The 16,836-nt window shown below is 45.7% G+C and overlaps 1 protein-coding gene across 1 annotated transcript in view; it reads left to right on the forward strand.

The window, feature by feature from the left end:
• Positions 1-16,295, forward strand: part of LOC147440511 (histone-lysine N-methyltransferase SUVR3-like) — a 51,330-nt gene extending 35,035 nt beyond the window's left edge. The window contains exon 2 of the mRNA XM_086530225.1: positions 15,893-16,295. Coding sequence (XP_086386351.1) covers positions 15,893-16,281 — 389 coding nt within the window. The 3' untranslated portion in view covers positions 16,282-16,295. The remainder of the gene's footprint in view (positions 1-15,892) is intronic.
• Positions 16,296-16,836: the final 541 nt, after the last annotated feature.

Genomic DNA, 16,836 nt, shown 5'->3' on the forward strand with positions numbered 1-16,836 from the left:
AACTGCTGTACAAAAGACAGCCTTCGAAGCATCTCTATATCTTGAAAACGTGTCAAATTTAATTGACTGTCCACCTTCCTTAAACTCTCGGACTTTCTTGCTTTTATCTTCCAGAAAGTCATATTGGTTGGCTTTATAAAAATTCTTCTTCTTTGCATAAAAGTTGCTGTTGTCAAGAGTCTGAACTGTCTGTAGACGAGTCCTCTGTAGAACCGTCACTCACTGGGTGAGATTTAGACTTCTTTGCCTTTTTCTTGCCCTTTCGAAGCGTTGTTTCTTGCTTCGCTTTTTGCCTTTACGGTCTTCTTCGCTCGAGTCAGATGAGCTTAGAAGAACTGTCAGAAGAAGAAGAAGAAGAAGAAGAAGAAGAAGAAGAACTGGGTACTTCTTCAAATCGAACACGCTTCTTCAGTTTCTTTGTCTTTTCAAATGTTAACTGACGACCCAAATAACCCGGGAAGTCCTGAAAAGAAGTCTCACTCATATATTTGCAAATTTTGGGTCCTTCGCAAAATTGAGCATCATCTTTGTTGCATCGCCGATCAATTGACGAAGTTCCATCTCTCGACGCTTCGCTTGAGTAGGCCGAGGCGGGCCATACTCTTTGCTGGAATCTTCATTGTGATCCCTTACCGCATCTCCGGATGCAGAGGGAGTTGACTGATCCTTGCGTGAAGCCATAGGTGCCGCGGAAAAAAAAATTTGGGATCGGATTTCCCGTAGAAGAGAATCGGCCGTGCTTTGATACCACTGTAACACACTTGGACACTCCAAGTCAAGAATCTACCGCGACAGCACCAGGTAACCACTTCAAAACAGTTCACAATTCACAATTGATTTACATTGGCCCGGCGGAGTTCCGTGCCTAGAGATATTGGCCCCAAAGACTGGCGCCCCTTTCGGTATTTCAAAGTACAAGAGGGCGGTTGGGTCTCACTCTCAGACTCCGCGTCTAGATGTTCTGAGAAGTGAGAGACCAACTTCACTTATAAAGAGTTACAAGGGATGCCAAAAGTAGAGCCCCAAAAGCTTAAAATCAAAATCTCAAAAGCTGTGCTTTTCTTTTCTCTCTCAAGTTCTCTCTCTTTCCTGCCCTAAAATTTAAAGCAAAAGAGAGTTCTCTTCTCTCTCTCTCTCTCTCTCTCTCTCTCTCTCTCTCTCTCTCTCTCTCTCTCTCTCTCTCTCTCTCATTTGCATGGAAAAAGCACTGTCCAAAATGCCGTACAGCCAGCGCAAAATCTGCCGCAAAATCCGGTCGTCCGTATTGCTGCCACGTGGCATGCTAGGGTTAGGGTTTTTGGTAGATTTAGGGTTTCAATAGAATTAGGGTTTTTGGCAAAAATTAGGGTTTCTTTGGGAGCCACGTCATCACTTTGTGACAGCCAGGTTCAGCTAATGACTCCTGCTAGACTGTAGCAGGAGCATGTCCACGTAGCGCAAGTGAAGTGCGCATGTGACATCCCCTTGTTAAAGGTGAGGCGCAACTGTCGAACCTCTCTGTATTTCTGATGCTGACTGCTTTTGATGCATGTGGATGCATCAACCGATGAAAATTCCTCCAAACGGGGGGTACTACGGATGTAGATCTGGTGCGATGTCAACACCTACCATACGAGTTGCTAGGCAGCCTTACCATTGTCGCAGAATACGAGCCTTCTTGTTGACTCTGCCTTGCGGTCAAGTACGACCGTTGGAATAGTCTTGTCGTGAAAACATTTCGGGTGAAGCTGAAAGGTAAGGGTGCTCGGAGGTAATTCCAAGGGTTTCTTGTCGACGGTAGTGGATGTGGATGCACGCTACATGCGAATGCGAATGCAAAAGAGGTTAGGGATCTTGTCTCCAACTCCTTCCATATCCACATAAGAGGCAAGTAGATCGTGGTACTCAAGATCTGGGTTTTCGTGTATCTGCCGATGTTGATCTTCCTTCGAAGACATGGCGATGAAGATGGGAGCTAATGAGTCCATGATCGGGACTCGAAGATGCTTTCAGGAAAAAAAAATGGGCAGAGGTTCTTTGGGTTTTTGGTGTTTCTTGGGTTCTTTGGTTCTTGGGCTCTTGAGTTCTTGAGGTTCTTCATTCTTGATGGTTCTTCTTTAGGTTCTTCCCTTGAGTTCGCGAAGCAGAAGCAAGCACAGAGCTCTGATACCAATGTCAGGTGCAGCGGAAGTGTTTATGGATTTAGCTTGGATCTAGTACTCCGCACAAACAAAAGGGACTCTTTACTTCACTTGAAAGAACTGAATTGAACTGAAAGAAAGAGAGAGAACAGAGACGACACAAGGATGTCGGGTCTCAACCCTCAAGGGCCCCCTTACTTTGTTGCCAGAGCAAGTACTTTCTTTAGTCTTGCACAATGTTGGTACAATGATGCTAAATGCTGAGGTATTGATGCTAAGGGGTACTGATGCTACTAATGCTCTATACTGGCTACTCATGGGTCTATGTCGACGACGACGACGATGTCAAGGATGAAATTTGAAAACGCTAGGTACTTTTACTGTGGATCTGCAACTGTGGGGGTATTGCCGGCGAGGATTTGCCACCGCCAATGCATGCTAAGCTGAATTGCAAAAAACGCTAGCTGATCTGGGCTGAATCTGCAAAGCGCTGGTTGTTTTTGGGCTGAAAATAAAAACGCTAGGCTGATCTGGGTGCTGATGGTCGATGTGGCGAAGATCTGCAACCGGGAAGGGTGTGGTACGGCGAGGTTTAGGGCTGATCTGAAAACGCTGGTCTTGTGGGCTGAAAACGCAGGTCTTCTAATGCTGAAAACGCTTGGTTGATCTTGGAGAAAACGCTAGAGCTCTTGAGGTGCTACCTACTTGGTGCCTGCCTCCTTCTGTCTCTGCATTCATCTGCCCTCTAGTGGCGCCCCATGCCTCCTTTTATACTTCCTTTAGCCATTTGCCCAACTTACATTCCAACAAGGGTAAATGAAAAGTCACTTATTAATAAAATGGCTTAAGAGGTGTTTCACACGCAGTAAAATGCCTATATGCTGAAATGTTGTCGTGTGCAAGAGAGGGTATGCAACTATGACCGGCCTAGGCACACAGGTCTTGCTAGAGGCTCACAAAGGTGCCAGGCCCAGTCCTAAGCTAATGACTCATGCTAGATTGTTGCAAAAGCATGTCCACGTAGCGCAAGTGAAGTGCGCACGTGACACCCCCCCTGTTAAAGGTGAGGCACAATTGCCGAACCTCTATCTGTACTTCTGATGCTGATTGCTTTTGATGCATGTGGATGCATCAACCAATGAATATTCCTCCAAATGGGTCAGTACTATGGATGTAGATCTGGTGCGATGTCAACACCTACCATACGAGTTGCTAGGCAGCCTTACTACCGTTGCAGAATATGAGCCTTCTTGTTGACTCTGCCTTGCGGTCAAGTACGACCGCTTGAATAGTCTTGTTGTGAAAACATTGCGGGTGAAGGTGAAAGGTAAGGGTGCTCGGAGGTAATTCCAAGGGTTTCTTGTCGACGGAGGTGGATGCACGCTGAAGGGGATCGGGGAGCACCACAGACAGAGAGTGAGAGAGAGAGAGAGAAGGAGACACACACACGATGTGGGTGGGGAGACTCCAAAGAGTGAGCAGCCCCCTATACACTTATGCTATGTATAAGGTATACAAGTCGGTGGGCGCCCAAACTCTGGGCGGCCGGGCAAGCCACATGCGCCTATACCCCAACAACCTCCCACTTAAAGGTGACTGTGCCTTTAAGCAAGAGAACCTAGTCTAAAGACTACAAAAGGCGAGAGAAAACCGCGCTCAAGCGATGCCCATTGGCTGGCTGTGATCGTGTGCATCCGGCTGTCCTTCTCCCATGTAAGTCCATACACCACCAGACGTATCGCACACGTACTGCAAGTATGTACGCAATACCTGCATATCTCCCTCGTGCACTATGCCATCATCAGTCAACAAACGACTGACAACCCCAACTGCAAATGCTCCCACTACAGCTGCGATATCCGGTCTCAAGATCAGCATCTCATACATGAGACCACCGAATGCCGATGCAATGCTAGCGGGCCCTGCTAGCTCTATGGAGCATGCATCAACATATATATCCCTGGCAATAGGCATCTCTGACTGACAAGGCGTGTCAGCCACATGCATCTCCTGACTGTCCGCAAAAGACGCATCAACCTGTTGTGCAACCTCAGAGCAAACCAGCTGCTCTAGATGTCTGTTGGAAGACATATCCTGCACAACTATATCCCCATGCTCACTGTCGAGCATAGAAAGAAATGACTGCATAATCGCTGACATCTCAGTCTCCTCTGCAATCATCCACTGCAAACATGACCACTCAATCTGCTGTGACTCACTAGAGCTCTCATGCTCTAACTCCGTATGCATAGACTCTTGCACAACGTCCTCCTGTCGTGACTCACTAGAGCAAGACCGCTCTACCTGTCTATCCTGCATAGAAGTATCTCGCACAACTGACTCTCTGCTTTGCTCAGTCACTAGCAAAGCATGCATGTCTGACTCTGTCACCTCTCTCTGTGACTGCTCAAGTCGTGCCCCAACTGTGTGCACAACGAGCTCACTACTCTGCACTCCATGCAAAGCATCCTGCAACCCACAAGCAAAAGAGACTCGCCTGCTCTCTCGCTCTCTACCTGGTTGCATGATCACAAAGACAACACCGTCTCTCACGTGATCCACATGCAATGGGTAACCTGTACCACTCCTGGCACCTCTCGCAATCACTAGCGAACCCAAATGCATCACAAAATCTCGCTCTCATAGCGAAATCTGACATCCACAATCTCTAAGCTGACCAATCGAGATCAAACTCATTGTCAAATCTGGTACATAGCGCACATGTCGTAACAAGTAAGATGCACCACTCGGTAATGACAGTCTCACATCTCCTGCACCTGCTATCGCATGCACCGATCCATCGGTCAAACGTACACTGCCAAGCATCCCGCTAGAATAGCTACAAAACCATTCACGATGCGACGTGACATGAAACATAGCATCTGCGTCTAGCAACCACTGCGAAGGGAGTGCACTATCCACATGTATAGCATCTCGTGCATAGCTCGAGGTAAAAGTGACATCCCCGTCACTAGTATACTCCGACACTACATGTGCCTCAACTGTCAAAGCAACTGAGTCCATGGCATCACTACATACATCTCTGAGACTGCCATGTCTCCTACGATGTCGCATACGACGAAAACAACGCCGTCTAACGTGTCCAGAATGGCCACAATACCAACATGTCACCTGTCGGCGTGCTCGTGAATGTACATGTCTCACACGAGTCCGTGATGACTCAGATCTATCATACATATCATGTAATCTGTGCCAAAGTGCTCTCGAAGTAGTCTCATACATAACAAGAGCATATACAGATTCCGCAAGGTGCAAAGAGAGCGTAGATAGTGCCATCTCCTCTAGCTCCTGCCACTGATCGTCAGACATGTTTGAAGGTCTACTTACATCACCACTCAATGGTCGATGCAACCCTCACTGTGTCAATGCATCAAGCATACACTCTCTCCATGCCGCAAAGTCTGACCCATCAAACACGCGCATCTGTGAGAGGTCACAATCTGATCGATCACATGTCTCTGTCATGAGCACAATGTAGCAAACTAGAAAGCAACACCACCTCACCAACAACACCTGGAAACTGTCTACAAATATGGCCAGAAACACAATGTAAAACCTGTGAGACACACTCCAAAATAGAGCTCCCGCAATGTCAATACAAGCCTCGCATGCTCTAGTATCACATTGCAATCTGTGAGCTAATCACCAAGTCCACACTGTGCGGTATCGATGCATACATACGCACAAATCTCCCACCTGCAGAGAACACCGCACGCAAATGCTGAGTGCAACCTGCAATCTCTACCTAGATCGCATAAATGATACGCATAAAACTCCTGGGAAAATTTCGCCAGAGTTTCGACGCACAATGGCTATCAACACAAAATAACCATTGTCCTGCAAGCTCAATACAATGAGCAATCAATGCGCATCAAACTACACTCAACATACATGCATAAGCTCTGCAAAACTATGGCAAACAATGCTCGAGATCACAAGACTCTCCCACCCGAGAGCAAACCACTGTCTCAAGCAAAGAAAGATACAGAACTCCTCACTCTTGCGAGAGTGGATACAAAAACACAAAACTGTGTCCAAATTGACAAAACCTGTCAAAGTGAGAGTAAACACTCGATCACAAACTATGGCGAGAATCTGGGAAAAATCCGACAGAATTTTCCATGAAAACTGAGCAAAAAACTCAAGTACAATCTCTACCATAAACCATAACACTACTCAATGCCAATGAGTAGAAATGCCAAAATGGCTCCACATTTTCACATACAATGGCAATCCGCACTCAACGTACATCAACGGAGTGACCGTGCATAAGCAAGCGCCAAAAGATTTGCAATCCGGAAACTTATTCAATGCGAAAACAATGCTCTCAAGAGAGCTCACCGGCACTTGAAAGTGCTCGTCAAAATGCATGTATAATGGGCATCAACCATGCGCCATAACCATATACAAACCATCCGCAAAGACCATGAATCCAAGCACAAAATCACTGCCAAAATATCCTGTGAAAACTAGTGAAAGAAGCTCCACCTGTGTGCTCCAAAAAACTGCGTCTCTCAAGAGACCGCTTCGGTGGTGTGTAAACGCCTCCGTACTTTGTTGCCCAAGTCTACCAAAAAACCCTCAAACCACAAGCTTAACACAAGCTGCAATTGCATCTTCAGCTCAGAATTTATGCACTCAACTTCAAGCATCTCCCGTGCTTCCAAAAGTGCATCAAACTCGCACACAATGCGACAACAGAAAATCTGGAATTTCTGTATACAGTCAGTCTGAGCTGAATATCAGCAAAACGGTGAGAAATTTGCAAAAAGTTTCTTTTGCAAAGTTGTAGACCGCGTCGAAACGGATGGGCTTGATGGATAGAATTCTCAGATCTGCATTCTACAAGGAGAAAAACGAATCTGAAAACTGTGCTGCTGCGCACACAGTTTTAGGGCAGCACCTTCACTTACACACAATCTTCCACACTCCTTTCTGAGCTTCCACAAGAGCATACATCACTCTCAACTGAGCTCACAAACTAAAATCGCTCTCCGTGAAACTCCGCGATCGAACTCCACCGTCGAGAGCGAGCGAGCTATTGCCTCGAAGCTCTCAAAGCCGTCGTGCTCTCCGCGGTCACCATAGCTCTGATACCAATTGAAGGGGATCGGGGAGCACCACAGACAGAGAGTGAGAGAGAGAGAGAAGGAGACACACACACGATGTGGGTGGGGAGACTCCAAAGATTGAGCAGACCCCTATACACTTATGCTATGTATAAGGTATACAAGTCAGTGGGCGCCGAGACTCTGGGCGGCCGGGCAAGGCACATGCGCCTATACCCCAACACACGCTACATGGGAATGCGAATGCAGAAGAGGTTAGGGATCCTGTCTCCAACTCCTTCCATATCCGCATAAGAGGCAAGTAGATCCTGGTACTCAAGATCTGGGTTTTTGTGTATCCGTCGATGTCGATCTTCCTTCAAAGACATGGCAATGAAGATGGGAGCTAATGAGTCCATGATCGGGACTCGAAGATGCTTTCAGGAAAAAAAACCCGAGAGAAATTCTTTGGGTTCATGATGTTTCTTGGGTTCTTTGGTTCTTGAGTTCTTGAGTTCTTGAGGTTCTTCGTTCTTGTGAGGTCCCCACCCCGCCGTATCAAACGACGGATCTGATGTTGAACCTGGTGGCCACTAGATCTATAGCGGAAGTAAACAAAGTGGTTCAAGGTTCAACTAGCGGACGATCTCTCATCACAAAGTGAGTCGAGTTCGAGCCTACTAGTAATGAGATCTAGCTCCACCTCGCAGGGGAAGCGTACTTAATCTATCTAGCGATCCTACGACCCACCTTCCAAGAGGGGAGAAATCCCGAGTGTCTTTTTCTCCATGTTTCAGACACGTACACTTGAGACTTCGCCGCTCTAGGGGCAATGAGTATTACTAGTGTCGATTTAAATACTATGGGGACAGAGAGTTCCCGACCAATCGGGACCACCCTTCTCATAGGCATTGGCAACCTGAGCCAAGCCCCCACTTTCCACCCCCACACTCACACTTCCTTGTGTGTCCTAATTACTACCACAATGATTGTTCAACATAAACATTCCTTGATTAGATTCCGAATCACAATGTTCGTTAAGACAACCCTTCAATCAGTATTGCAAAGCGGCACCAAGACAGAGTTCTAGTAAAAATTCTACTCAAACTTATTCATTAAAATTCCAATGTTCTGGAGGTACAACATCCCCCCTCCAACGAGAGTTTACTTCTCCCATTGTCGCCTAGCTGCCCATACAACTAGGTATGTTCACCGCATAGAAAGCACGACATGGACATTCCCATCGCTTACCTAGCAGACGTGGGTTCCCACCGCTTATCCAACAGACGTGGGTATCCACCGCTTAACCAGCAGTCGTGGATTCAAGAGTCCTTAACCAGGAACACTGTCCCCTGTGATCAAGAGGGGATTCGGACTAGTATCAACATTGGAAATAGAATGAACATACCGAGCTAAATTTTCCCTAGCAGACATTTTTTCCTATTGCAAACAGTATATCCGTCAATCATTTCTTTCCTACTTTAGACTTTAATATACAAATGAATTATGAATTCAAATGTTGAGGTTTCCGTCAGATTTCTCCAACATGTTTGGGGATATGTTCTTTCTTAGCTAAACGTGTGCAATGTTAAATTAAACAACTTGAATGAAAATGTGACTACCTCTTCCATTTCTTCGTCAATAGCCCGTGAGCTGGCCGGTGCTTGTTCGTCCATGGGAGCTTTTCCTTTTCCATTTACATTGCTCGTTCCCGCCTCGCGGTCGTGGGCACCACCGAAGCGAGTTCTCTTAACCGGAGCCATTTTATACTCACTACTTTAAATGATAAACTTGAAAAAGAACGTGATTAGAGGCTGAGAATCCTCTGATTTTTCTAATCCAATGAATCCTCAAGATGAGAATTTCGGCAGCACCTCTCTCCTTGCTTCTTCTTCAAAAACTGTGTACCGGCAGCACCTCCCCAAGGTGTGTGTAGGTGTGGGTGTATATTGGGTGTGTGTGTGAGCATGGGTGTGTGTGTGTGTGTGTGAGCACACCTTTAAATAGGCCTCCTCAAGCTGAAAATCGACCAACCTTGCTATTTGCATCTGAATGAGCACTCAATTAATGCATGGCAAGTCTAGTTTCCTGCCTACCAAGTGTCCAGTTAGCTAGTCTAACTGGCTTTCACACTCACTCTTAAGTTTGGAAACTCTCCCACAACTCCCACAAGACAAGAGGGCGCCCCCTAGTTGCTAAAGCTGGCTCAGAGTGGCCTAGAACTTGTTCCCACACAGCCTCAAGTCCCGGTGCCTCTCCGGACAATTTTGGGAAAAATTGATTTTAGGCTAAAATGGGTCATACGAGTCGGAATTTGATGCCGAAAATTGCTATACCGAGCCCTAACTAAGGCGTATTGGCCCGAGTACTTGCCATAATTAGCAGTCCCCCCCGGGGTTTGAAAATGCATTTTTTTTCAAATTCGGGGTACGGGTACAGTTTTTCGAGACGGTCAAAACTAGACGGGTCGGTTGACCAAAAACTTACTATTTTTGAAAAATTTTCACAAAAATTATTTTAATTCACATTTCGAAGCTTTAAAACATTCTAAACATCATGGCACTGACAGAATTTGGAAAACTGCTAAAAATAGTAACTTTTTCCATTATGATTGTTTCATGGTACAATGGTGTTCTTTTAGCTCGGGGTCGGAGACCTTACATCTCTTGATGGTTCTTTCCTTGAGTTCGCGAAGCCGAAGCACGCACAAAGCTTTGATACCAATGTCAGGTGCAGCGGAGGATTTAGCTTTGATCTCCACACAAACACAAGGGACTCTTTACTTCACTTGAAAGAATTGAACTGAATTGAAAGAAAGAGAGAGACAAGAGAGAGAAAAGAGACGACATTGGGATGTCAGGTCCCAACCCTCAAGGGCCCCCTTGTTCTGTTGGTAAGGGGTACTGATGCTATTGATGCTGTGTACTGGCTACTGACGGGTCTATGTCGACGACGATGATGTCGATGACTACGATATCGACGACAATGACGCCGACGATGTCCTGGCTGAAATCTGAAAACGCTAGGTACTTCTATTGTGGATCTGCAAACTGTGGCGGTATTGCGGCAAGGATCTGGCACCGCCAATGCATGCTAAGCTGAAATGCAAAAAACGCTAGGTGATCTGGGCCGAAACCAAAAACTCTAGGCTGATCTGGTGCTGATGGTCGATGCAGCGAGGATTTGCAACCGGAAAGGGTGCGGTACGGCGAGGTTCATGGCTGATCTGAAAACGCTGGTCTTATGGGCTGAAAACGCAGGTCGTCTAATGCTGAAAACATTGGTCTGATCGTGGAGAAAACGCTAGAGCTCTTGATGTGCTATCGATCGGGTGCCTGCCTCCTTGTGTCTCTGCATTCATCTGTCGTCTACTGGTGCCACATGCTTCCTTTTATAGTTCCTTTAGCCATTTGCCCTACTTACATTCCAACAAGTCACTTATTAATAAAAGGGCTTAAGAGGCGGTTCACATGCGGTCAAATGCCTATATGCTGGAATGTTGTCCTGTGCAAGAGAGGGTATGCAACTATGACCGGCTTGGGCATGCACATCCTGCTAGAGGCTCACAAAGGTGCCAGGCTCAGTCCTAAGCTAATGACTCATGCTAGACTGTAGCAAAAGCATGTCCACATAGCGCACGTGAAGTGCGCACGTGACATAAGAGTTCTCTCCAACCTATGGGACCCCGTCCGATGGGGCCCAAGTGACATAAAAGCATTAAAATCAAGGAAGCCCACACACACACACGCAGAGAATTGATGACATGGCACCTGTATGGATTCTTGGAATTTGCGTTGACATGATGATGTGGCTGTCAAAGACGGGCACCACGTGCCAATAGAAAAGAATAAACTGAACAGACTTTTAACACTTCAATAACAACTGAACTGAAAGAGAGAGATGACACGCGACACGGAGTGGCAGAATTCCACCCCAGAGAGTATTGGCCCCAAACCTTGGCTCCCCTTTCGGTATTTCTTTATATTGCATCAACACAGTACAAGCCGGTACTCCAGACTCTGCACCTTCGCCAAGAAGCATGCCAGAGAATGAGCCCTAGCCTCATATTTAAAGGCCTTTGGCCTGAAAAGCAGTTACAGTAAAAAGCCTTTAAAACTCAAAAGCTTCTGGTCCAAAAAGCAATGCCAAAAAGTTGCCAACGTAAATCACGGAAATCCGTACAGTTGCCACGTCATCAGCCAATAGAAAACGCAAAAATTTGCCCTTAAAGTTAGGGTTAGGGTTAGGGTTAGGGGTTCTACAGTTTTAGGGTTTTTGGCAGCAGAATTAGGGTTTGCAGGTTTTAGGGTAAGGGTTTCCAGAATTAGGGTTTCAGCAATTAGGGTTTTTGGTAGAAATTAGGGTTAGGGTTTTTGCTCTCGAGCAACCACGTCATCACTTTGTGACACTTCTTTTGTTACTTGTTCTTCTTAGGGTTTAGGCCCCTCGGTCGGTAGCTCCATTCTTCAGTAGGTCGACACGTCAGCAGTTTGTTACATCTCTCCTTCTTGAAAGCGAGTAATCCTATTCGATTACAACATATTTGCAAAACAACTCAAGTTAGCTCAAAAATTTCCGAGGGACATTCCGAGGGACAATTAGTTTGCTCTTTTTATTAAGGAGTTAGTTTCTCCTTTCTGCTCTTTTGATCAAGGAGTTAGCTTCTCCTTTCGGCTGTTTTGGTCAAGGAGTTAGCTTTTCCTTTCTGCTCTTTTGATCAAGGAGTTAGCTTCTCCTTTCGTCCAGATCGGATGTCACGTGACACATCCAACCCTATGTGTTCGTGGACAAGCTACACCACAACAGGGTTTCCGTCAAGTCCAGTTAGTCTAGATTAGAAGTGATCTGTCACTTTTTGTGAGTCTATTCGTAGACCGTGCATACCCAGTCACTTAGTATAGATGCATATCCTCTGGTTGCACACAGCATGATCATCAATATTTTCATCAGAATCCATTAGAATCAGTTAGGAGATTTTTCCAGTGCATTTAGCCTATTTTTCCTATTTTTGACATTTTTCACTTATTAATTTAAGTGACTTTCCAACAAAAGTAGGTAGGGCAATTTGGGTAAGAAAATATATAAGCAAACCAAAGTTAGCACTAAATGGAAGAAGAGGCAACAGGAGCCAAGCTCAGCAGGCAACTTCTCCAACAAGACCTTGGTGGATTCCCGCCAAGCAAGAACCATCACTAGCGTCTTCTCCATCAGCAGATCCTCGCCGCAACCCTACCACAGCCTGGCGTTTTTGCATCAGGGCACCCTGCCAAGGAACCCCATCCTCTAACATTTTTGCAGAGAAGCTAGCAGCTAGCGTTTTTGCATCCCTGGCGTTTTTGCATGACCCAGCGTTAGCAGATTTCCGCGTTTTTCAGCCACAGCAGCCTAGCGTTTTCAGCCATGAAGAGTCTGCAAGATTCAGCCCCTAAAGGTAGCAGATTCAGCCCATGAAGAAGTAGCAGATTCAGCCCCAGCAAGACCTCAGTTTTCAGACATTAAACTGCAGATTTTCAGCAACAAAGACCCATAGAAAAGAGTCCCCCAAATCAACGTTTTGGACTAATCGCAGATTTCAGCCCAGAGCGTTTTTGGACAGCAGTAGAAAGATTGCAGATTTCAGCCCTTAGGTCGACTTCGTCATTACCGTCGTCATCGTCGACATAGCCTAGACTTGCATCAGTCATATGCATTCCCATTGTACCAGATTGTGCAATCATAAGTAGACCACTCTTGCCGACGAGAGTGGGGCCTTCGGAGGAGGGTTTTACGTCGTCTCTGGTGTGGTATTCTCTTCTCTCTCTATCTCTCAGTCTCATACATTTGCACGCACAGTGTCCATTCACTTTGTTTGTGATCATAGCACTTTCTCATTAAGAACAGAAGGCTCTCCCTTCCATAAGAACAAAAGGAACCTTGAGCACAGTTCGGAGCACTCATCTTGAGCAAAGTGCAAACATTCATTCTGTTGCACCTAACATCGGAACTCTTGATATTCCGGAGTAGTAAAATTAGCGGTGCTGATACGATGACGTGGCAAGTGTACAAATTTTCGTGATTTACGATGGCTGATTTCAGCGCCAACTTTTGGGCCATAGGCTTTTGAGTTTCAAGCTTTTCATGTAACTGCTTTTCACCATAGTAAGGGAACGGGCGGAACGATTGCTTTCCGTACTGAAACAACGTTCCAGTCGGCGGAATCTAGCGAAACGGGGTCAGGAAAGAACATGCGTTTTGGATGCGTCACCCAACAGTGGAACTGCCAGAATGGGGAGAACGGTTCGGAACGACGAGCGACAGATTTGAATTCTAAAAACAGGTGGACGCCAGGCCGTTTGGGGGTTGTTCACACTTGAACTTGCAAGACTCCGGGGGGGGGGGGGGGGGGGGGGGGTTGGTCTTTTTTTCTATAAAAGCTCACCCTCACCCCTCACACTTTCATTCACTCTCAAGCTTGAGCCTTGAAGCCACTCTCTGAAGTCTCACCCTCCCTCTCAAACTTGAAGCGCCGAGCGGCAAGCCACTCACTCTCACCCTCTCTCTCAAGCTTCAAGCCACAAGCTCTCACGCTCCATCCCTCTTGCAAGCTCTCAAGCTTCATCCCTCTCACAAGCTCGCAAGCTCCATTCCTCAATCGTATCCCTCTCTCAACTTTCAAGCTCCATTCCTCCATCGGACATCCCTCTCTCTCGAGTTTCAAGTCTCAAGGCTCAACCCTCAAGCGCCATCAATATGGCACAAGCTTCCGCATCACATGAAGGTCCCTCAGTTGTTAACGTTGTCGTGCGGCTCCGCTTCCATGATAGGAAAAGCACAAAGGAAAGCAGAAAAAGTCTATTTGAAGCTCACACATTTATTGAGCATTGACCAGGGCTTGAGAACAAGCAAGGAGATCGAGAAAGTGTATGCTTTATGTGGTTATGAAGGCCCAAGCATAGAGATTTTATGCTTGAAGAAAAGGTTTTACATGTGAAAGGGCTCTTAGGACATACAAGGCAACTTGGGTAGAGGAAGACATGTGGTGAGTGGTAAAAAGGAAAGTGTGCGAGAGACTTCACACCTCTGCATGAGGGAGGCCGAAAAAGTCTTAGTCTGTAAATTTTTTGTAAAACAGGTTTTTGGTAAAAACGGGCGGCTCCGAGAGAAGGAAAAGGGCGTTTTGAGCATTTTTGCGTCTCACACACAGAGGCTAATTCTGCACCGATTAGGAGATATTCAAGTTTTCGTTCTTTGCTGTATCAAGGGAGGAAGCCATAAACTTTAAGCACTCTTAACTCTTTTTCCAAGCTTTCATAGCCCACTCTAATCCAAGCTTCCATAGCCACTCTAATCAAAGAAGCCATAACCCAAGCGGTAATCTCTTTCTCAAGCCATAATTAATCATTTTCTTGGGATCTCTCTCTCTCTCTCTCTCTCTCTCTCTCTCTCAAAGCAGCAGAGGAAGAACGAAGGAGACAACTATTATCAAGGCAAGCTCGGCAAGCCAATGAAGGCAAATTAACATGATGTAAGGAGTTTAAATAATTTAAGCAACGGTATTGTTAATTGTCCGCTTAGGATAATCAAGCTTCAGAATCGTGTTCAAGTTGTCAGTTTTAAGCTTTGTTTACATTAATTGTGTTTGTTGCAACTCTCTTCCACACACCTCTCACAGCCAGAGGCCCCACGCCTTCCCGGCTCACCTTTCGAACACACATCCCTCGACAACGTGAAAACTATGTGGCTTCCACCGCAAATCCGGGACAAGCAAGGTTCGAGCACACCTCTTTCACGTAGTGGGGGAGCAAGTGAGATGAAGCATTGCAAGAATGTGACGGCCGAGAAGGAGCTTGAGATCAAGGATGCCATTATGAAAGCAAAGCAAATGATCGACCCAAGCGGCAAGCCATTGACCCCAATCACTTGGTTTTTCCTTCTTATACCACTCATTCGCAAGCTTCCGTTGGAGGTAGTAATGCGGCGGCTCAAACATGATTTTAAACAATTTCACTCTCTCTTCCCACTCATCGTCAATGAATTCTTCTGAGGCTTCTCCGACCACATCAGATGTTGAGACAATTCTTGCGGTTCGAGACTCTCGAGATTGGATCTTTGATAGTGCTGTTTCACAAAGCATGACACGTTTGAAGGATCAGTAACTGTGGTTTCGCCTTCATTGGCGGCCAATTGGTGAAACTTATTCACAGTGAGGGCTCACTGGAGTTGATCCTAGACAACAGAGAGGAAACACATTTCTCCAAGGTTCTTTATGTCCCAAAGTTGGGCTTCCATCTTATGTCAATGCACGAGCTGTACAAGTTCGTGCATGGAACGTTTATCTTTAACAATCTTGACTGTAGTTCTTTGTTTTAAAGTTGGCCTTCCATCTTATGTCATTGCACGAGGTGTGTATGTTGGGCATGCAACATTCATCTTTAACAAACTTGATTACAAGGGCCCAAGTTTTGCGAGTGTAGAACATTCTTGTTGATATCGGGTATTATCCAAATCATCAGCAAGTTTGAAAGTTTATTGTTCAAGGACATGGATACTAATTGTGTGCAAATCTTTAATGAACTGTGCATTTTTGAATCTTCCAAAAGATCACGATAATGCTTTTGTCTGTTGTGAGTTGTTTGTGCAAGACTCAAATATATCTTGATTGCTATACTATTTGTCCATTTGTGAGCACATTGGGTCCCTCATTGGAAGTTTCTTTGGTAATAGGAGAACTTTTAACAACCATGGAAGCTCAAAGCAGGCAAAGACTGTATGATGAACTACGGAAAACTCAAGCAGAGTTCGCGCCTTCTTTAATGGTAGTGAGGGAACATTTGCCATCAGGGAATCTGTGCTTACGGCTGAACATTGATGCCACTCATGTTGGCAATGTAGCAAGATTTGTGAATCATTCTTGTGATGGAGGTAACCTTCAGCCTTGTATAGCTAGACTGTCAGGCTCTCCAATCCCCAAGTTAGTGTTTTTTGCTAGATGTGATATTGGTGAAGGAGACGAGCTGACTTTCAGTTATGGAGACGTGCATGGGTGCGAAACTCACCCGTGCTTTTGTAAAACAGCAGCATGTAAAGGATTTTTGCCATTTGAAGAGACCTGACAGTTTTGTTTGTAGTCTCTTATCAGTTATATATCAAGGAAACCTCCACTTTGAAAGGTTTTTGTTGTGGTATTAGGTACTTGACCCATAGCTTGGTTGACACTTTCGCCACTTAGGACGTAGTTTGTGATCATGAATATCGAGTCCTGATTATGGTTTTCACACACCATGTTGATCTTGTTGGGTTCAGAAATGATAAGTTTTATGATGCTCCCGACTTTGGTTCTTTTTTAGCATAGCCTTGTCATAAAACATAGGGTTTGGCCTCTTAACGTATCTTCTGAGTAATCTATGCCCACCCTGGCATCTTGATGGTTCTTTGCGATAAGGATGTGAAACGACACATTGCTTAGTTTTTGTCGTCTTTGCTCATCAGTGGGATGGTTCCCTTTTATGGCTGACTACTTTTGTGGGATTATGGCCTCAATTTTGAATATTGGACATCTATTGTTGGTCAATTCCCTTTTACGGTCTATTGTCGGTCTCTGGTGATCAGTGGGATAGTTCCCTTTATGGCTGGCTGCTTTTGTGGGATTATGGCCTCAATTTTGAATA

This window comes from Adiantum capillus-veneris, chromosome 15, assembly GCF_014529385.1.
Source record: "Adiantum capillus-veneris isolate H3 chromosome 15, ASM1452938v2, whole genome shotgun sequence".
Taxonomy (NCBI): domain Eukaryota; kingdom Viridiplantae; phylum Streptophyta; class Polypodiopsida; order Polypodiales; family Pteridaceae; genus Adiantum; species Adiantum capillus-veneris.